Source organism: Motacilla alba, chromosome 8 (genome assembly GCF_015832195.1).
Source record: "Motacilla alba alba isolate MOTALB_02 chromosome 8, Motacilla_alba_V1.0_pri, whole genome shotgun sequence".
In the NCBI taxonomy this organism is placed as follows: domain Eukaryota; kingdom Metazoa; phylum Chordata; class Aves; order Passeriformes; family Motacillidae; genus Motacilla; species Motacilla alba.
Window position 1 is genome coordinate 30,352,451 of NC_052023.1, and position 21,324 is coordinate 30,373,774.

A 21,324-nucleotide genomic window follows, 5' to 3' on the forward strand; every position below is an offset into this window, starting at 1 on the left:
GTTAGCAGGAAAACCTGCTTTTCAGTGCCTGGTTCGTCAGCAGGAGAATCCTCCAAGTCTTTGGAAGGCAAATCCCATCTCCAGTTAAATTTCCTGGAGGAATTTCCAGAAAGAGCAGCAGTGACCCAGCATTCCTGGCTGTCCCCTGCCCCTGCAAGGACACCTTAGGGGCTGGGGCTGGCCTGTGGTGTCAGAGGTGCCACTCTGCAGCCACACCAGGCTCAGTGACACAGCTCCTGGGACTGCTGGGGCCCCTCATGGGACACAAGAGACACAAAGCTCAGGGTCTGAACATGACATAGTTTGACACAAACTTTTTTCTGCTTGCTCAAAATGGGGAGCAGTGAGGGACATCTGGAAAATGCTCCAGATTTGCCATGATTTCTCCAAGGGAGCCAGATCATGCAGGAGCTCAGTGTCCTAAACCTTTATGGCAAGCAAGGCATGGTGAGACAGGTCTGGTGAACCTGTGCAATGCGTGGAAGGAATCAGAGGTGGAAGCAAAGGACACAGAGTCACACATCCAGTGGCTGTGCCTGGTGCTGCCTGGGCTGTAGGGAGGTGTCTTGGTTTGAAAAGCCAGGTGTGTGCTAAGGAAGGCAGGAGCCTCCCCTGAAATGGAAAATGTAAACCCCCTCCTCTGAATTATTATAATTTCGAAATTAAGGGGCTCTCAGGCAAAGATATGGGAGCAGGAATAACAGTTCGTTATCAGGAAAAATAAAAATACAAATGCAATAGTACAAAAAAGAAAACCACTGCCAGAGTCAGAACAGGAGCTGACCCCCTGTGGGTCAGGGTGGTGGCAGCAGTGCCATTCCATGGTGGCTCAGCCCTCCTGCAGTGCCAGCTGTGGTTCTGCTGGAGCAGGGATCCTGGACAAGGGGGGAGTTTTCCTCTGAAGCTCCAGGGCTGCTGGAGGTGGGCCTGCTCTTCCTCTGGGAATGCAGGGCAGATGAAAGCTGCTCCTCTGGGAATGCAGTGGGCAAAGGCTGCTGTGCTGTTCCCAGGCTCAGATTGTATCCAGGTAGGAATGCTTGGCTCCTGCCCTGGGTGGAGCATCTCCCCATGGGATGATGGAATTTGATCAGCCATGCAGGGACACTCACTGGCCATGGACAGAAGATAATTAATAATTAATGGCCCATGAACAGAAGAGATCTCCTGTAGGGTAGGGAGGATTGGCTGTGGGAGAGGTAAAGAAAACTGCCCCTTTAACAGAGGGTAACCGCCCCAGCTGTGACAGATGGCAAAAGAAAACACACCCCCAAACCACATTTTTTAACCTAAGACAGAAGGAGTCATATCACCCCCACAGCCCCTGCCTAGGGTAGGGAGTGAGGAGAGCAAACCCAACCCTGATGCAGTGACACACTCAGGGCTTGACCTGCAAGGGAGGATGGAAATCTTTCCTCTCTGGCTGTGAGCAGAGGCTGGGGGAACTCCCCTTTCCCAGAAACACTGTCTGCCACCTCTGTGTAACACAGGGCAGACTGGGATCCCCCAGGGGCACAGGCTGCTTCTGCAGTTTCCTCTCCCATCTGGGTCACTAAAAACTGATGCCTTGGAGTAGCTGCCTAGAACAAAGGCTAGACAAGGTTAAGAGGATAAAGTGGTTATTTATTAAAGGCCTTCAATAGGTGCACTTTGGGCAGTCAAAAGCCTCGCAGAGCAGCTACACCCAAGATGGACAATGGCCACGAGTTTTTCAGACAGTTATAGGTTTGGTCCATTTACATATCAGGGTTAACCCTGCAATTACAGCTTCAGGTAATGAAGTCATATTCCCCCAGTTTGCTCCCCCCAATTCACTTTTGTTTATCCTTTTTGGATATCCTTTTGATATCCTTTCTGGAGCCTGAGGCTGTTAAATTGTCTTTGGATCACAGGCCTAGAGGAATTGTTTTGTCTGACCAAAACATGAAGAGAGTTAACTACACTTTATATGGAGTTTAGAGCTATGCACTAATACAGTGTAGGATTTGAAAAATACAAAAGCTAAAATCTTAGGGCATCAGCCTGTGGTCCCAGTTTTACTCACTGCTGCCAAAAAGCAGCTCAGCTTCCCAGCACTGTGGCATCAAACAAATGCTGAAGTAGTGAAGGGAGGCCGCCTTGTCTGGCCCTGCCTTCCTGTTTTCCACCCTCCTCTTGCCTGTCCGTGCAAAAAGCATCCCAGAGCTGCCCAGGATGTGAGAGCCAACAGAAGGAGGCTGAAGCAGTCACTGCCCTTAAAGAGAAGGCAGAAAGCCATGATAGATCTCCAGACAGACATTCTGAGCTGGCTTGGGTGCTTCAGACCTCTAGTGCCAGCTGAGGCACCCCAGACAAGGCTCTGCAGCACCTTGGGGAGGGTCACAGAGACAGCCAGGCCAGGGCACACAGCAGGAACCAGAGGCTTGCGTCCAGGAATGTAAGTGGGCACAATCCCCAGGCTCCCCTGGTGTTCAGAGTGTGACTCCCTAGTCATGTCCAATGTAACTCCATCTCTCCACGAGATCCTCCAGCAATGTTGGTGCTGGAAGTCCTTTCATTTCATGTCAGAACTCATAGGAAAACTTCAAAGTGGCCAACATCCTGTAAATCCAAGCTCCCTTCTCTCCTCCATCCACCTGAGGAATCGCTTGGAGCAGGGCACATCTGGAGATGTCATTGCTGCAGTGGTGACAGGAGCTGGAATCAGGCTGGCTGACGTAGGAGAAGTGTTTTCTCCAGTAACCTGGCCCCAGTAAATTGTTCCCTCCACTGGGAACAGCATCCCAGAACACAGAGTAGAGTGAAAGTATTGTCTGAGGCATTTGAGTCTACCACTTGTTATTTTTGTTGCTGCTCTTGCAGTTTGTCTCTCTGGAAGGAAAGCAGACTAGTCATTGAAAGTAAAATTCTGTCTTTCTTAAACAAGGAAATGGCACCAGCTGCTTCTTTTATGACAAATGTTGTTCTGAATTGAATCAAAATAAGCAGCTTGTAGCTCTACCCCTTAAACCAGGGGCTGATCAAGGAAATCAAGACTGAGCCAAAGCTTTGGAAAGAGCTGAGTGGTGACTAATTCCCACCAAGGACAAATATCCTATCCTTGATTCATCTCTTCCTGCTGTGAAAGGGATACTCACAACCTACAAACCCATTTCCCCTCTCCGCAAGCACACACCTCCAAAATTTTCCTCCTGTTTGGAGCAACGTTAAAATGTGCTATCACATGAAGAGAGGGGGAAAAAATTGGTTCACTCAGTTCTTTTTATTCTGTTTGCTGGCCCATACCCAGTCAGCTCCCAGGTAGATTGACGGCAGAAGGAAAAAAGAGTTTACAAATTTCCTTTTCTATGAGCTTCAGGTGGTGCTAACTCCAGGGTCAGATGCAGAACTCTAATCTGGCTAAAGTTTCTCCTGCTTTGGTCTATCAGCCGGGCTTGGGATGATTTCCACCACTTTTAGTGGACTCATTAATGCACCAAGGGGTCCCTGCTGCCCATGCTGGGGAGGTGGGAAGGGCAAAGGGAAGGGGAAATTGCTGTGTGTGTATGGGGGTGTGGGTGGATGAGAGTGCATGTGACTTCGTCTGTATCTTAGTGTCCTCTACTACAGAAGCTTTTCTGAGACATAGATGTGCATGTTAAAATAGGAGAATTAGGCACAAATGACATAAACTGAGACCTGTAGCCAGTGTTGTGTTTGCCTCGTGTGTAAGTCCAAGTAGTAGTAAGAGATGCAAAACTCTGCTAGGTTTCCAGTTACCCCTAAGAGCACATGTATCAAACTGAACTGAATGTTCACTGATAGACACAAAAACAAAATGTTTACAGCATTCAGAGCAATAGCAAAGCATACCTCATGCCAGTCCTGGAGTGCCTCTCACCTGTCAGTGCACCTCTCCCCTCCCTGGGGGCCTCTGGCTTCTCCCTCCAAACTCCTCTCTCCTTCTCTGTCCTGTCCTGGTTGTCTTCCCTCCTCCTCATCCTCCTCGAAGCACTCCAAACCTTCCTGTCCACCAGCACTGTTTGTCTTCATCTGTCTGAGCCTGGGACTCCCCTAAACTCCCCCTGCTTGCCTCTCCTCCATCCCCATCCATCCCTCCTCCCTTCTTTGCCTTTCCCTTCCTCAGGCACTCATCTCTGGTCATGCCATCTCCCTCCTACACGCCTCCTACTGCCACTGTAAAGCTCCTAGGAGCTCTTCCTTGCTCATTATATAAGAACAAAATGTTTCACATAATTTCTGCATTATCTTTCATCCCTGGGGCTGCTGCAGTTGTCTCCTTCCTTGGTGCTGTGCTCTCTCTGGCATCGTAGCATTATATCCGAGAACTGGAATTAGTTCATTTTGCTGCTAGACCAGAATGCTTCTGTCTACCATGCACCCCTTGGGCTTTACAGAGGCTCATCTTGTCCCCAAGTCTTTTGTCTTCCTTCTTTTTCTCCTTCTTCCACGCAGGCTGCACATGCAGTGCTTGTGCAGGGGCTGGCTAGGGTAGAGGGTGTCCGTGCTGGGGTCACTCACAGTTGGGCATCCCCGTGGCTCTCTGGTTTGTAAAAGCAGTCTCAATAAAGGCGTGTGGGTTGTATTTGCTCAGCACAGTCATTCATTGTGCTCTGTGCCTCCTGCTGGCTTTACAGGAGGATGTGTGTCTAACCTGAGACTGCGGTGAACTCAGCGGAGTTCAGCGAGCTGAGGCCGTGGGAGGGAGGTGGCAGAGGGGGATGAGCTTGTTACCAAAAACATCCAACATTCCTGGCAAAAAGGCACAGGAGAAAAGGCAGTGCCTGCTTCTGGAGGGACCAGGGAGCTCTGGGGACCAGCTGTGCTGTGAATTGTTTGTCTCAAGCAGCCCCACACCTCCCAGTTTGCCTCACGTGCTGTGTGCCCCAGGCTGGCTCTAAAGCATGACAAATGAGGAGCTGCTCAGCTTTGCATTTCCAGTGTAGGTAACAGCGTTATCCTGAGAGAAATGTCTTCATGTTGCTCTATCAGTGCCTGCAGCCACCAGCTGAAAAGCAGTGAGGGGAAGGAGGCACCTTCTGCTGGGTTTACTGCTGCAGACCTCTGTAGGACTCCTGGCAACGAAAAGAGCAGGGTACGAGCACACCCTGGGGTAGATCCCCCTTCCTTAAGAGCCACAACTGAAGATCTCACCTTCTCACAACCTCCCTCCCAACTCCTCTGTGAGTTACCCAAATCAGAACTCAGATTTGTCCTTAAGCTCCTTGGCACCTCCACCTTGGTGGGATGGCAGTGTCCCCTCGAGGACCTGACTACAAACCCACACGCCCAATAAGGCTGCTTGAAATAACAAAGATAGCAGGTTCCTCTGCAAATCAACTCGTGGGTGGCTCAGAAGAGACTGAGGATGGCTCTGCTGCACGCAGTGAACTCCGAAGTGAGCCACCAGGCAGAAAGAACAGCTCAAAAGTGCTTCCCTGGGCAACACTTTTATTTTCAGGAGATCCTGCAGCTGCAGCTGCCACCCCTGCGGTGCCCAGGTGCGGCTGCTGTTGGGGCAGGCCAGGCAGGCTGTTCAGTCTGATCCCTTCCTGCTCAAGGAAAGGCATGGGCTCGGCTCCCCGGGTTCCCCTGCATTAGCTGCTTGTTTGCTAGGCTCCCCTTCTTCCCTGGGAGGCTGGAGAAGCTCCTCAGCCACACCACAAATCCCGCACCGAGCCATGTCACCATGCTGTGCAGTGTTACACCCGTGCTGTATAGACACCCTGAGGACCTAATAAACAGCCTGAGACTATTTGTTCTCTGCCTGAGTGTCTGAAAAGCTGCAGTCCTGGGGAGGGAGGGGTGTCTCCCAGCCAAATTGCTGAGGGAGAAGGGGAGGGGAGAAGCTGTTCCTCCTCAGCCCCTGGTGTAGACAAGCTGGATGGGGCAGCGGAGTGGGGTTGGGCTGGCTCCAAGCTGTGGATGGCTCAGTTGGAGCAATTTAGAACCAAGCTCCCCAGAGGTCCAGTTTGGGGGGATGGGTCCCAAACGAATCAGTAGGACCTGCAAGGAAGGAAAATCCCAAGAGCCTTCCAGCGGCACATTGCTGTCCTTCTCTGAGCACACCTCCCTGCTGCCCGTGATGGACTCCCTGCCCTAAATCCCAAAACCATCATGGCCAGAGGTGGAAACAAGTGCTGAGCCTGCTCCCTGCACCAGGAGCAGTGGTGGGGAGGACACAAAAGCTCCTGCGAAAGGGAGAAGTGTGGATGGATCGAGCATAACGAGATCACAAAGAGCAAACAGCAAATGAAGAGCTTTCTCCAGACCATAAAAAGCCACCCTGTGCTCCAGCGGGCAGCTCACACCTGGGCCTCAGCTTGCTCCATCCTGGTGGGATAAACCAGGGAGGGATGAACAGGAGCAGGGGGAGAGTCACCAGCCAGTCATGGGCCAGTTTGGGGAGTGTGGAGAAGCCTGGGGAAGGGTCAGGCAGCAGCTGAGAGCAATCCTGGGTAGCAAGCGGGGAAGGGGAGGCATTAGAAGGGGCAGGGAGCAGGGCACTTGAGGTGAGGTTAGGTGTTAGTGGGAAATTGCATAATGAGAGATGTGTCTTGGTTTGAAAAGCCAGGTGTGTGCTAAGGAAGGCAGGAGCCTCTCCTGAAATGGAAAATGTAAACCCCCTCCTCTGAATTATTATAATTTCGAAATTAAGGGGCTCTCAGGCAAAGATATGGGAGCAGGAATAACAGTTCATTATCAGGAAAAATAAAAATACAAATGCAATAGTACAAAAAAAGAAAACCACTGCCAGAGTCAGAACAGGAGCTGACCCCCTGTGTGTCAGGGTGGTGGCAGCAGTGCCATTCCATGGTGGCTCAGCCCTCCTGCAGTGCCAGCTGTGGTTCTGCTGGAGCAGGGATCCTGGACAAGGGGGGAGTTTTCCTCTGCAGCTCCAGGGCTGCTGGAGGTGGGCCTGCTCTCCCTCTGGGAATGTAGGGCAGAAGAAAGCTGCTCCCCTGGGAATGCAGTGGGCAAAGGCTGCTGTGCTGTTCCCAGGCTCAGATTGTATCCAGGTAGGAATGCTTGGCTCCTCCCCTGGGTGGAGCATCTCCCATGGGATGATGGAATTTGATCAGCCATGCAGGGACACTCAACTGGCCCATGAACAGAAGATAATTAATAATTAATGGCCCATGAACAGAAGAGATCTCCTGGAGGGTAGGGAGGATTGGCTGTGGGAGAGATAAAGAAAACTGCCCCTTTAACAGAGGGTAACCGCCCCAGCTCTGACAGATGGCAATAGAATAAACACCCCCAAACCATATCTTACAACCCAGGACAGAGATTTACTGCAGGAACCGTGTGGGGCTTCAGTGAGGAAGGGCTGAGCATTTCCTGAGCAGGTCTGGCCAGCAGGAAGAGCAGTGACCTGGATCTCACCTGGCCCTGGGCACACCAAGGGCTCTCACCTTGCCTGGTGCACAACCCCCTCTCTCTGCAAAAGGTGAGTGTTTGCTCTGTGGTCTGCACACACAAGTGTGTTGTATTTAAAACCAAAAATTTGGCTTGTTTTTCTCTGGAAATGGGTCTAGTGGAATTTATGAGTCCCTCTGGCTTCTTTATATCCCCCTTATTTTTGCCCCTAAATCCCTTCTTCTGCTGTTTTCCCTTTTCATCTGCTGCTTCTTCCCTCAGCCTGTCGCCAAGCCAAACCCATTTGAATGTATCCAAGGAAGGATCTGCCATTTGTGCTGCTCTGTCTCTCCTCTTAGTTAGGATATATTTAGCCATCATCTTTTTGCTTTTTTCCTGGCTGTTCAGTGGCTTTAAAAAGCAGGTGCTGGGAACGGAAAGAGAAGATTAAAAGTACCTGCTGTCAGCTACCTCTCCCTGTGCAGCTGTGCAAAGCAGGCACGTGGGCAGAGTGGATAACAGCTGCCCCTTGAAAACTTCATTTGTAATTCTAATTATTCTTTATTATTATTATTATTCTTACTTCAATAATCTCTTTCTGCACTGCTACAAATTTCCAGAGCAGCTATTTCCTCCCATGCCTCATGTGAATATGGAGTTTTGGGAATCCATCGAACTCCCCATGGGTGAAGAATCCTTCATGGACAGCTGGGATATCCTGGATGGACTGGGCAGGCACAGATGGAGCCAGGCTCACCTGCAGCCACACAAATATGGTGTCCCGCAGCCACCCCTGACTGTCCCTGTCCCATAAACTGTGCCCATGGCTGAGTCCCAGCTGCAGTGTGGCTACTCAGGGGCTACTTGCAAATGCTTGGCTGCTGTCTCAGCCTCTGCAGCTTCCCTGCTCCTCCCTGGCACCCTCATAGAATTTCTCAGGTTGGGAAAGACCTTTAAGATCATCAGGACTAAGCATTAACACAGCACTGCCAAGCCCACCACCAAACCCTGTCCCCATTGCCACACTCCTGCCTGCACAGCACCAGCCTCCATCCCATCCCCATCTCCTTGGCTTACTTCCCTCCTTAAACACATCCAGAGCTCATCAACAGCTTGCAGGTGGAGGAAGGGGCTGTGCAACATGAGCAGGGCCTTTAAACCTCCCATTTCTCCTTTGCAGTCAGCACCTCCCAGATTTCATGGCAGGAGTGCCTCTAGGTTGGGCCATCCCTGATTGCCACCTCTGTGGTTCTCCTCTGGTTTAGGAGAAATTTGGGACAGACTCCTTCGGGAGCCTGCTTGCAGTGAGACCCCAACAGCACAGCTCAGCCTGGCTCTTCCCCTCTTCCTTCTCCCTGCCTCCCCTTCCCAATTTCTTTGGGTATCTTCCCCTTATTCCACTTGAACAGTATAAAAACACAAAAATACCCCTGCCAGAAACTCTTCTCAGAGCTTGGCTGAGCCCCGCTCTTTGCTTTTGGGGGGCACATTGGGACACATACACAAGGGCACTTTGCACCCTGTCACCAAACCCTTGTTTTCCCATTCCCCACCCCATTTCTGGGGCTGAAAACTTTGGTTTTATGTTTTCCAAAGTTGCTGGCATTTTGCAAACACTAACCCAGAAACACCAGCAGCAATCCCTGGGGCTGATGGGGTGTGTGTTTTACTGCTAAGGGTGAAACCAGCCAGTGGCTGTACTCCCCAAAATGCTGCCAAAGGGTGGCTGTGGGTGCCTTCTCAGCCCAGCCAACCTCCCAGCCTGGATCTTCCTGCCAGGACCTTCCTGGTGGAGATGAAACCCAGCCCTATGGATGGGAGGTGGATTGGTGCTGGCAGGGCTGTGGCACGGCTCTGGGAAGGGAGCCTGGGCCCAGGCGTTGCAACACAGAAGAGTTTTTTGTATTCCAAAACAAGGGCTGATAATGGAGGGCACGGGGCCGGAGCCGCGGGAGGCTGCTAAGCTAACTGAGACAGGAAGCACGTAATTCAATTAGATACAGAGCAGCATGAAGACATCTGAGTACACACACGGGGCTGGGCTGAGGCTATTGCATAACCCCGGGAAGAGCTGTGCAGTATGAAATATCTCACCTAGAGCAGCCCATGCTGGCCAGCTGCCTGTCCTTGAGCAGCCCCATCGGACCGGACAGGCAGAAAAGCTGCTCCAGGAAGCAGAGGGGTCAGCTGGTGGCTGTGGCACAGTGGGCACAGGGTCTGTCCCAGCCTTGGTGAGGAGGACTTTGCTGGAATAGCCCAATCCTGCTCTTGTGCCTGAGCTCAGACCTGCACACGTGGATCTGGCACTGCCCTGAGTCCCAGAGCCAGCTCTGCAGCAAACACCTTTGTGCCTCTTCTGGCTGAGCTGCTGTGGTGCCCAAAAGGACACAGCCTTCGACTGACCCCTTCCCTGGGGTTGTACGTGGCTCTCTCTCTCACCGTGGGCAGTTCCTCCCCTCTGCTTCACTGTCAGCTTGGCCTCACCTGAGCCCAGAGCTTCAAAAGCTGCCACTGGGGACAAGGTAATGCCGCACACACACACGCTTGTCCAATGCACTTCATTTCTCTGGGGAAAAGCAGCAGGGAAACAGGGCCTGAAGCAAAGAGGGGGGCTCAGCAGGCTGCAATCTCAAGGCAGAGATGTGCAGAGTTTCTCTGCTCTGGCTCACATCCCCCAGGCTTCTCACCAGTTGCTGCCATCCCAGATGTGTTTTTGCCATAGTTACATTTGCCTGGCTGCTCCAAGCAGCACGTGGTTCCCAGCACAGCGGCTGTGCCAGGCTCCATGGAGTTGCAGCCAGAAATCATCTGTCCCATGTGCCTGTGCCACGTGTCCAGGTTCCTGGAGGTTTTCCTCTTGGCATGACCTGCTCAGACCGTGCCTCAAACACCAGGGAGAGTTTTCAGAGCATCCTGTGACTTTGCAGATCTGTGGCTGGGAGGATGGGCTGCAGGACATCCTGCAGGATGAGGGGAAAGTGACAGACGTGAATATTTCCACAGCATTTGTGTGGAAAAACCAGGGAGGAGATGGAGATGTAGGGGATGAGGAGAAAGGGCACTGCCATCCTAAACCCTGTGGTTGCCTGCTGCAGCTGGGAGGTGAGTGCCAAGCTGCTTTGGCATGATCTCCAGATCTCCTTTCCAGCCCTGACCATTCAGTGACTGTGGGACAGCTGAGTGTGGGTGCCAGGAGTCTGTGCCCACCCCCACGTGCCACTGCTGCTGTGGCACCAGTGCTGCCAGCGTGGTGCTGAACTGGGGTGGAGCTCCAGGCTGGTGTGGCACTTCCAAAACTGATGCCAAGCACTGTGCACACTGTGGGTGTGCACAGACACCCTGTGGGTGTGCACAGACCTTCTCAGCAGCTGTACAGGCAAAGGCAACCTTCCAGCCCTCTCTCCTTTACTCTTCCATTTCTTCCCTGGAATCCACAGCAAGAATCACAGCTCTAATCTTGGTTTTAAGATACAGAGAAGACCTTGGTGTAGCTCCAGCCATTTATCTGTAGCTGAATATCTGCTAACCAAGAAGGCTTAAACTTGATTATTTGAGTGAAAACCCCCAGAGCCATCAGGAAAGAGACTGCTCTTTCACGAGGAGCTCAAAGTGAGCGTTCAGTCATTAGTCCTGATGCATCCTTCCTGTCTGTCCATGAGCAAGACCATTCCGTGGCTTCTTGTAAGTGATGAGAGAAAGACAGGACTCTCCTTTACCGCTCAGTGGGGCTGAGGTGCCTCATGCTCCTCCCAATGTCTCCCACCCAGATATCCTCATGCTCCTGCTCCCAAAGGCAGCTCGAGAGGAGCATTTCTCCCTGGCCCAGGGCCCAGATGGCTTCGTGCTGCCACTCTCCTGGCAATGTTCATCTCTCCTAGGAAAGATGCTCTGGCAAAGGGAAAGATGCTCTGGCAATGTGCTGTGGGTGATGAATGCAGGCAGCAAGGGTAGGAGACAGCCCGAGCTCTGGAAAAACATCTGAGCTGGGAATAGCAGGGAGGAAGGGAGAGGATGAGGAGTGGAAGTGGCAGCTGTGGCCTTGTGCTTGGCTGGCCATGAGCAGGGGGGTTAAGGTCACTCCCTTCTGGAGCTGCTGAGCTGGGGAATTGCAGGGAGGACAGCTCTGGGATCCTGTGTCATCTCACCATGGGGCCTGTTGGTTCTCATGGACCTCTGTTTCCTGTAGCTCCAGACCCTGGGGTTTGCTGGTGTGCACTGGTTTAAGCCTTTCTCTTCACCTTTCTTTTTTGCTGGCTCAGTCCTTCCCCTCCAGTTTCCAACCTCTCCCTGGCTTTTAATCTCCTTTCAATTTCCAGGTCTCATCAGGATCCTCCATTTTCAGATGCTTTCCCAGGTTTTGGCTCCTTTGATGTGCATCCCTTCCCTTCCCTTCCCTCCTCTCACCACACACCCAGCAGGGAATTTGTGATGAATAAGTGCAACTTCAGCCAGCACATTCTCCTTATATACTCCAGCCGTGAACTGGCAGTGCCATTAAGAAGGAAGTGGAAACATTTAACCCTCCTTGCACGCTCCATCTGCACGCTCCCAGGAAGCACAAACCCTCCTGACCCTGTGGGGGCTGCCACCCCCCGCTTTAACCACTGGGGCAGAGCTGGAAGCGCGGGGAGCTGTGGAAGCCCTCGGGCAGCGGGATGGAGCAGCAGGATGGAGCTGACGACTCTCGGCGAGGGCTGCAGCGTCTGTCCTGTCCCTCTCTCTCCCACCCGCCGGCGGTTCATCAGCAGGCTCCACACGTCGCTGGAAACGAGCCTGTTTTTTCCTGTTCCCGAGGAAGCGGCTATGATTGCGATGCTCAAGGACGAGCCCGAGCCTCCCACTGCCCCCTCCCTCAGCAGCACACACAAACTTACCTAAGCTCTCATCTTCAGGGGCGCTGCCTGAGCAGCTTTTGGTTGGCTGGAGGCTGGAGTGATGCTGGGTCCCCCTCCCCGCCCTGCCGCCTCCCAGCCGATATAAAGCGCGGCTCCGCGCCGCTGTCGCAGCCGCCAGCCCGGGACCGCGGGGCAGGTGGTGCCGCAGCCGCCTGTTGCAGCCCCTGGCACCCCCGGGAGGAGCCGATGAGTTGCTGGATGCCTGGGTGCCCAGCTCTCAGCATGTGCCGGGGCTTAGCCGCGCTCCCCATCACTTGCCTGGAAAGGTAAGGCGCTTCTGGGAGGCACAGGGGTCGCACCTGGACCAGCCCCTGCTGCCGCCGATGTGATGGTAGGGTAGAAAGCGGGGTGCACAAAACACGCGGCCAAGTGATTCCTTGTGGCTGCATCCCTTCTGCTCCCCAGGAGGGGAACACGGAGGTGAAACAAGCGGAGGGAGAGAGAGGAGGCTGGCCAGGGCTGTACAAACACACCAGGGTTTTCTGGCTCTGCCTCTGCACAACTTGCTCCGAGTTGACAGCAGCAGGAGTATTTTTGTCAACACGGCCGAGCTGTTAAGTGACATGTTGCTCGTCCTGCCAAGCCCCACGCTGCCGGCTCGACACTTAAACCCTGATTTTTGTATGGGCGCCTTGGGACGCCTGAACGAGCGGTGGGCACGCAGATAGCAGCTGGGCCACACGCTGCCTCTCGGGCACCCTGGGGACACACAGGAGCCTCTTCTCCTGCCCTGCTGCCGCAGACACCTCCCGGCAGGGAGCTGCCTCCCCCGTACCTTCGCCGCGGAGCCGCGGGGACAGGCAGGAGCATCCCAGCCTCTGGCACAGGAGCATCCCAGCCTCTGGCACAGGAGCATCCCAGCTTTTGGCACAGGAGCACCAGTGCTGCCGCTGCCTCCTAAAGCCATGGGGTAGGTGGATGGCACTGCCCTCTCCACGGCCTGGTGACAGCCTCCTGGGAGCCCAGGGGCACCCCAAAAAACAGAGCAGGGGAGCAGCAGCCTGGCAGGCAGCAGGGAGATGCTCCTGCTGTGCTGAGAGGTAGGAAATCGCTGTGTTTTTCCAGTGGTTTGGGAGCAGCGGAGCGCTGCCGGGAGAGTGGGATGGGAAAAGGAACCAGGATAGCTCCGGGGAGCTGGGGGGGCACCAGCAGCTTTTACCTGTCCCAGAGGAAAGAGCTCGTCGGGCTTTATATTCCCCGTGTCTCTGCCTGGGAAGCGAGCAGGAGAAAACGGTCCCCCAGGCTTAATGCGCGGTTGCCAGGGAGCAGGAGAAGCAAGGGGGGAGCATTTATTTCACACACCAGAGAGCCAAGAAGTGGCTGAAGCTGGGGAGCGAGGGCTGTCCTCCCGAGCCCGCGGGGCGCAGCCCCTGAAGCGGTGGGGGTGGCAGACTGATGGTCCAGGGATTCCATCTCACTCCTCCCTCCCTCCCTTCCAGAGCCAAGGATCTCAAGACCCGCTTGGGCATCCTGCTTCATAAACCCGAGCTGGGACACAAGAGTGGGAGCTCCAGCAAGCTGCAGCTGGGCTCGAGGCGCAGGTAAGCCAAGCACAGCTCCGCCCCAGGTCCAGCCCGGGCCAAGCCCCCATGGAGCAGCCGTTCCCGAGGGATGCTCCTGCCCATCTGCGCAGCACAGAGCACAGCTCCCCCTCCATGTAGTCCCACCCAGGCGGGCCGGGAAGGCGGATCACTCCCCTGCTCCAGCGGCTATAAAATCCGGCAGGGGAACGGATGCTCTGGCATTAGGCACAGAGAGCAGGGCCTTGGCGAGAGGCAGGGAACCCGCAGGGCTCCTGCCCTTCCTGGTGTCTCACACCAGTGGCTGGGATCCCTGGGGAATGCAGGCGGCATTAAACACAGAGCACTAAATACCACTGCTGAAGGCAGGGGGTCTTCTGCAGAGGAAGCTCTGCTGGGCCAGCAGAAAAGGGCTCTTCTGAGCATCCCCTAGAGAACCTGCTGGACTTGTGTCGGCAGAAAAGGGCTTTTCTGAGCATCCTCTAAAAGAACCTCCTGGCCAGCAGCATGGAGAGGAGGCTGGGTGAGCCATCAGGGAAGATGAAAGAAAGGGAGGAGAGAGGAAAGAGAGCCCACAGGTAATGGATATTGGCCCCTGGCTTTGGTTTCCTGCTGAATGTCCTGTTTCCTGCTGAATGTTGCTGTCTCCTGTTGATGGAGCTGCTCAACTGAAGTGAATCCCTCACCGCTGGACAGCGAGCCTCACATCCTTTTTGTCTTTTCCAGAGACTCCTCCCAAGAGGTGCTGGAATGGAGGGAGTCTTTTGACCAGCTCCTCAAGAGCAAAAGTGAGTAGCATCTTGTTTTCTTCTCTTGGTGAGAGCGTGTAGGACAAATGTACTCATAGTGAGCTGTGTGACTGGAGCCAGTGTAGGATGAAATCTCGCCTCCTCCTCACATGAGGTGTTTGAGGATTTAGAAAGAGGTCCCTTTCCTGCCCAGATCTGAGGCACAAGGCTCATTGCCTGCCCCATGAAGCCGTACCCTTTCCTCCTGGCTGGGTGTTTTTGGGGGGAAGAAGTGTTGTCTTGCTGCTGCCTTGGGACAGGAGCACTGTCATGGGCATCCCCTGAGGAGTAGCCCGCCAGGGGGAACGTCATGGTATTCCCAAAGCACCCCTTTCTCCACACTGGGGAGAAGGCAGTGTCTGCTCTCGGTGTCTGGTGGAAACAGCCATGCAGCCACCTCCCCTCAGGCTTGTTCAGACAACTGCATTGCTGCCCTCTGTCTGTCTGTCCTGCGCCTCCGGGGATGGCTCTTCCACAGGGAGCAGGAATTCAGCTCTTTGACTGAATAACCTTGCCCTTTTCCTACTCTGGTATCAGCTGTGTCTGTGATGCACAGGGCTCCTGTGAGATGCTGTCTCCCTCTCCCTATGCAGGCAGCTCCTCCAGACCCAGAGATGGGGCCTCATTTTTAGTCCCACACGTCATCCCCTTCTTACGCTGGGCTCTGCACAATGGCAGTCTCCAAAAAGTTTTTACAATTATGGAGACGATAAATTATAATGAGAACCAAAACGAGATTGCTGACTATAACAAGCCAAGACTTTGTAATTATCTATTTACCTTTAAAAAATTATTACCTTGATTGAGCTTTGCAAAATTCAAGTGGCAGAAGTGCCAAATTTTAATCCAAAAGTACTTTTCTACCTCAAAAGCTCTTCCCCAGCCAGACAAAGTCCTTCCACAGTGCTAGTCTGGGGCCAAGTGTATTTTTTTTCTGTCTCACTCATGTGCTGTGATGGCTAATGAGCATCTCTAGCTTTGTAACTTAATCCACCCTCCCAGTACAGCTTTGAAATCCTTGCTGCAATTACTCTCCCGTCCTCAGCATCTCGTTCCCCCTAGATCTGGGCTGAGAAATCAAAATCAAGGCATGGCTGCTCAGCTCCTGCAGCGTTCTGATGCGTCAGTGCGCTTCTCCTTAGGTAGAATTAGCTCTTTTCCGAAGCTGTAAAGAAAATACTCTGAAGCCTCATTACAGAAAGGTCAGATAAATAAAACCAGAGGATTATTTGTGTGTGGGAAAGGATTTTATTGGAGTCTAGAGGCCAATTAGCAGTGTCTCAGAGGGAGGAATTTGCCCAGAAGGAAAGGAAATCTGCGGATGTCACGGTGGTCTGAGCTCCCAGGGCAACGCTCGCTCGCTTGCCAGGCAGTGTCTGCTGCTGGTCCTCTTCCTCCCTGCCTTCTTTCCCATTAACTGCTCTTCTCTCCCCTCCATAGGTGGGGTAAATGCATTCCACACCTTCCTGAAGACTGAATTCAGTGAGGAGAACCTCGACTTCTGGCTGGCATGCGAGGACTTCAAAAAGACCCGGTCAAAAACCAAGCTGGCCTCCAAAGCCAACAGGATCTTTGAGGAGTTTGTCCAAAATGAGGCGCCCAGGGAGGTGAGACCATTTTCTGTCGCATCAAATAGGGTGGGAAAGGAATAAAATATCCTGGTAGGTTTTATTAAAGTGCTGTTGGATCAGTGGGAAGGTGTGCTCTTGTTTGTAAGAGCTTTAATTTCTAACACCGTGTGATCCGTCACATAATGTTGTGACAGAAATTGAGTCTAACCGTGTAGTGCAGCAGGCAGAGGTGGTCAGTTGTCTAAGATAAGAAATGCCTAGTCATGATGACTGGACCAAAAGAAGCCCCTCTTCTGCCCTCAGACCCTTGTTATCTCTCTGTAAGACGACAGGTCACTTTCGCCTCAACCCTTACTATTGAACTGTTTCCCAAAACTCCTGTACCCTATATAAACCCCTATTTCTGCCCAGTTCGAGAGAAGAGCTGTCACTGAGACCCTTTGCAGAAGCTGCCAGTAAAGACAACCTCTGTCGAACCTCCTACAGCGCTTCTCCTCTCTCTCCCTGCGTCTGCTCTGCTGCCGAGGCACTTAGCAAGCAAAGAGCTGAAAATCACAAATGAGCTGAGAATCACTAAAGAGCTGATCTCACTTAAGAGCTGAGCTTGCTATGATTACCTGTGGCTCTGGAGCCTGCCTGAGGGGCCCAGACAGGTTGTGCTTAACTGGACTTCTCTGTCTGGGACACCCATGGCAGGCAGCCGACCCTGAAAACCCTGGAGACACATTAGTGCAGGGATAGAAAGGTTTGTGAGCATTTTCACCCTCATCTGAAGACGGATTAAAACCAGGTTTTGTCCTCACATATGTGAAAAACGCTAATCACTTGTTTTTAAAATTTTCAAAGTTTAATAGTAATAAAATAATTATAAAAATAGTAATATCATTAGAGTAATAAAAATTTGGACAATTAGGATTTAGGACAATACGAGACAATAAAAACAAAGAGTTGAGGATGGTCCGGGTACCTTTTTCTGGGCAAAATAAGCCCAAAAATGGACACACATTAACAGAGGATTAGCCCTTAAAAGCAATAGCCTGTTGCATAGTCATACACTTCATACATGATGCACAAATTCTATTCAAACAAAGGATTCTGTCTGGTCAGTGTCAACTTCTTCCTCTGTATCCTAACGGTGTCTTCAGGGCTGAGCGAGGCGGGAAGAAGTTTGTTTCTTCTGATAAGGGAGCCATAAATTCTTTTTCTCTGAAAGATTTAGGTGTCCTGTGGCTGCTATCTCGCTGCAAGTCCTTTCTTTTAAAAAAGTATCTTACATACCATAGCTTCTATTTTAACATTATGTTATAACCTAAAACTATATTTAACATACTACTTAAGAAAATTAATACAGCATAACTTTCTAACATAACACATATAATATTTATTTTAATATTTGCGAAAAGCCAATCATAAAATATGCATTTTTCACACATAGGAGAGGAGCTAACATTTGTGGGCGCTGCTACCTTGCAGGTGAATATCGACCATGAAACCAGGGAGATCACCCGCAAGAACCTCTCGGGGGCCACCTCCGCCTGCTTCAACGAGGCACAGGCCAAGACACGCACGCTGATGGAGAAGGACTCCTACCCCCGCTTCCTGAAATCTGCCTCCTACCAGGACATGACCAAGCAGGCCGCCAGCCGTGGCACCAGCAAGCGCTCGCACACCTGACCCGAGGCGCGCGGCGTGCCTGGGGGACGAGCCAGGGGGCCAGGCACAGGGTGGGACGCGGTTTGTGAGGGCTGAGGCCCTTGTGGCGGGGTTCTGGCTGAAGTTGTGGAATTTTAGCAGGATCCTCAGCACCCTGAGTGCTTCCCGGAGCTGCCGGACCCACATTCCTCCCTGCCCGGGGGTGGGAGCCCGGAGCCTCCCCTCGCAGCTCAGCCGGAGACCTTTGCCACTGCGGACACGGAAACGAATCGGGTTTGAGCTGCGAGTGCAGCTCAAACCCAGCTCATTCAGAGATGGGATTCCCCTGAGCACCCACAACCGAAGAGCTCCCACCTGCTCTCTGACCAACAGCAGCAGCCACCAGCTGCGCGGCCAGCACAGGACCTGCCACTCCCGCTCGCAGGGAATGGCCAGGATAAAAGCCCCAAGACTATGTGGCAATTTCAGCTGGAGGGATCCTGAGCCTGCCTTCTCCTGATCCCAAGATCCTCCAGCTGTGTCCTATGCATGCTCTGCATCAAAGCTTTCCACCTCCTTCCTGTGCAGTGACGTTTTTATCCCTCGCTTGAGCTCCACAACCTTCAGATTGCACCTAATCTTAGGTTCACATGCGTGACGTTTTATCCCCGTTATTGTTATTTATTTCATCATTGTTATTGTCATTATAGCTATATTTATTAGAGGAGCACTTCTGAAAGCACATGCGTGTATCCCTTGCTCTGAGGAGCTTGTAAATTAAATTATTTTAGCTGTTGTAGCACTTAGCATGCCTCCCACCTTTTCTGTGTAATAACTTGAGAGGACCAGACAGATTTGTAGCACAATTTTGGAGCAAGGTACACCAGTAGCAGCAGGGAGAGCTGCTAGAGAGTTTGGATGGCAGTGCAAGGATGCCTTGCAGCTCATGTTGTTCCATCTCTCCCCTTAAAGATGTGGAAGGCATCTCAGCAGCTTGTCCTAGGCAGGGAACAGAGAAGTCAAACAGGCACTTTGGTGAGCAGCTCTATGGAAAACTTGATTTTCACACATGGGAGAGAAAACTCAGGGCTTTGCCTGGGTTTATGATTGGGCTTGGTGTTCCCTTGGATGGTGAAACCAGTCTGCAGCCACAGCACTTTACCAGAAACCCGTCAAGTGAGCGAAACCATCCCGTGAATTCAGTGACTTGGGGGTGGCAGGACACATCACCAGCCCAGAACTGGGGGCAGCTCTTCAGAAAGTCTCTCTCAGCAGGAATTTTGGGGTCCTGGAGAGGTGGGGGTCCCACTTGGCAGCAGTGGTGGGTGGGTGGGTGATGTGGAGCCTGTGCTGGGTCCTGGGGAATGTGCCACCAGCACTGCTCCCTGCTGAGGGCTGCTTTCCAGGGCTCTGTTTATCCCCAAAGACCAAACCTGGAGATCCTTATCCCACTGGTACTCACTCCTTGCCAAGGGAACTCTCTTTTGCCCCCTGTCTCAGCAACATCCAGAGCACAGCATCCTTTGGGCTTTCCACAGCTGCTTGAGCAGAGCAAGGGACCAAAGACCAGGTTGGGGATATTACTCCAAGTCCTCTTCCACCACTCCCATCCTGGTCCCACCTCTGAGCCCCTGGCTGTTGTCCTGGCTGTGTTTACAGGGAGATATCAGCTGCTTTCTTATTTATTATTTATTTTTACAACTGGAACCACCTTTGCTGTGTTACTGAAGCGAGCAATGCACAATGGTCTGTTGCCATTGCCGACGTGACGTTGTCATTACAAAATAAAATAAAATAAAACGTAAGCAGCAAAATACTCTAACAACATGGGCTGGGTCTTTATTTTTCTGGTCGTGGAGTTTCAATTAAAGTTTACATTTTAATTCTGGATGCTTTGCAAAGCTGCTTGTGTTGGGTGACTCAGGGGGCATTGCCAGTCCCTTTAAAAGTGACAAGAGCAGAAGAGGAAGGGGGAAGACTTTTGAGGCATAAACACTTGTGCTATTTGGTTTATCAAAGAAAACTGAGTGGTTCATAGAAAGCATGAAAGCACAAGTGAAGCTTTGAATATATGAACTGCCGGGTTATTCAGTGTTGCTTGTATTGCTCATAATTTCTGAGCCCTTTACAGGACTGCAGTTCCCAGTATATACTCAGTATTATTAAAAACACAAATGTCTTAAAATTGAGAGGATGCAGAGAGAAAAACCCTGCTTTTGGGTCACTGATATAAACAATACTTGATTTTTGTCAGTAGCACACCTGATGATTGAATGCATTGACAAGGGCAACTCTCTGGTATCAGAGGGGTTAAAAAAAATCCTATTCCTGTGCAGAGTGCAGTGAGATCTGAGCAGTTCCTTCAAATGCTCTGGGAGGGAAGGGGAAGTTTGCATGGAAAGAGCTCTCCATGGAAGCACCCAGGGCTGGAGAGGAGCAGCCCAGTGCAGCTCGAAGAAGTGCTCGGAATAAAAAGCCAACAGAAATATGGTTTAATTTCAGTTGCCTTCTTTCTATTTATTGCGTGTTCTGGAAGCCAAAATTAACTGGCCTGTGTCAGCGGAGGAGAGTGTGAGAGGGCTGATGAGGAGGAGCTGGAATCACAGGGAATAACTCAGAATGTGCGTGTTCCAAGGTGTCACTATGAGTACAAGCCACCCCCTGCCACTCAAATGCATTTTCCAAGCAGCTGTGGCAGCAGCAGAAGCTCCTGAGCCCTGTGACAGCCACGCAGGGGCCAAGGATCTGCAGGCACTGTAAAACACATGGACTCTGCTCCATCCCCACCCATCCAGAGGAAAGCAGGTTGAGCTTCCCCTCAACCCTCATCTCCTTTTAAATTAAGCATGGCCTTGTCTTACAAGCCAGGTGATTTAGGATCGTAGCAGTTTGCATCTTTATCTGATCTTTGTCGGTGTCAGAGGGAAGAAATGAGCTGGAAAGTAGCCAGGAAATATTTAAATTACTTGTCGGGAAAGAGAGCAGTAAAGCAGACTAGAAGCAGCCAGAATCAAAAAAGTAATGTTGTTGTTGCCTTTTTTTTTTTAAACTGCAGCTTCTGAATGAAAAATATGAATACTTTGTCTTGCACATGTTGAAGTTAATTTAAAACTGATTCGCCACAAAAAATTATTTTTTATTAAATTTAACTTAAAATTATTTTAAAAATAAAATAAAAATAAAAATTAAAATGCAATTAATTAAAATTAAATTAATATAAAAATAAAATTAATTAAAATCAAACTACTAAAATTAAAGTTAAAATTTAATTAATTTTAAAATCAAATTATTAAAAATGAAATTTAAAATTAAATTTAAAAAATAAAGAAGTAATAAAAATATAGAATTAAAATCTTTTTGAGCTTTTTTTACAAGGAAATGTGAGGCTGTGTCCATTCTTGCTGCGTCATGCATGGCCCAAGCTGAGCCTCAGCCTCGGTGGCAGCTCTCAGACCCCACAGCTGATCCTGGACAAACCCATTTGCAGCCCAGTTTCCTCTGAGATGCTTCCCAAGGAGAAAACCCAGTCACTAAAACCCAGTCTTGTATCCAGCTGTGCCTGCTACCAAAACCCAGTGGTCAT

At 51.4% G+C, this 21,324-nt stretch overlaps 1 protein-coding gene across 2 annotated transcripts; it reads left to right on the plus strand.

Moving 5' to 3' along the window:
* Positions 1-12,325: 12,325 nt before the first annotated feature.
* RGS16 (regulator of G protein signaling 16) lies at positions 12,326-19,557 on the plus strand. Of its 2 annotated transcripts, XM_038145003.1 has the most exons (5): positions 12,326-12,496; positions 13,670-13,771; positions 14,477-14,538; positions 15,979-16,145; positions 17,583-19,557. In XM_038145003.1, exons 1-5 carry the CDS (start codon positions 12,417-12,419, stop codon positions 17,781-17,783), a joined length of 612 nt encoding a protein of 203 aa, XP_038000931.1. In that variant the 5' UTR covers positions 12,326-12,416; the 3' UTR covers positions 17,784-19,557. The 2 variants fall into 2 exon arrangements, with proteins under 2 accessions (XP_038000931.1, XP_038000932.1); XM_038145004.1 differs by lacking the exons at positions 12,326-12,496; positions 13,670-13,771 and adding an exon at positions 13,929-14,328.
* The last annotated feature ends 1,767 nt before the right edge of the window (positions 19,558-21,324 follow it).

Bases quoted from the DNA above. Each gene is read 5' to 3' on its own strand.
- RGS16 (XM_038145003.1), top strand. From the start codon at position 12,417: ATGAGTTGCTGGATGCCTGGGTGCCCAGCTCTCAGCATGTGCCGGGGC. The intron at 13,772-14,476 runs GTAAGCCAAGCA...TGTCTTTTCCAG, and splicing joins CAGCTGGGCTCGAGGCGCAG to AGACTCCTCCCAAGAGGTGC. The intron at 16,146-17,582 runs GTGAGACCATTT...GCTACCTTGCAG, and splicing joins AAAATGAGGCGCCCAGGGAG to GTGAATATCGACCATGAAAC.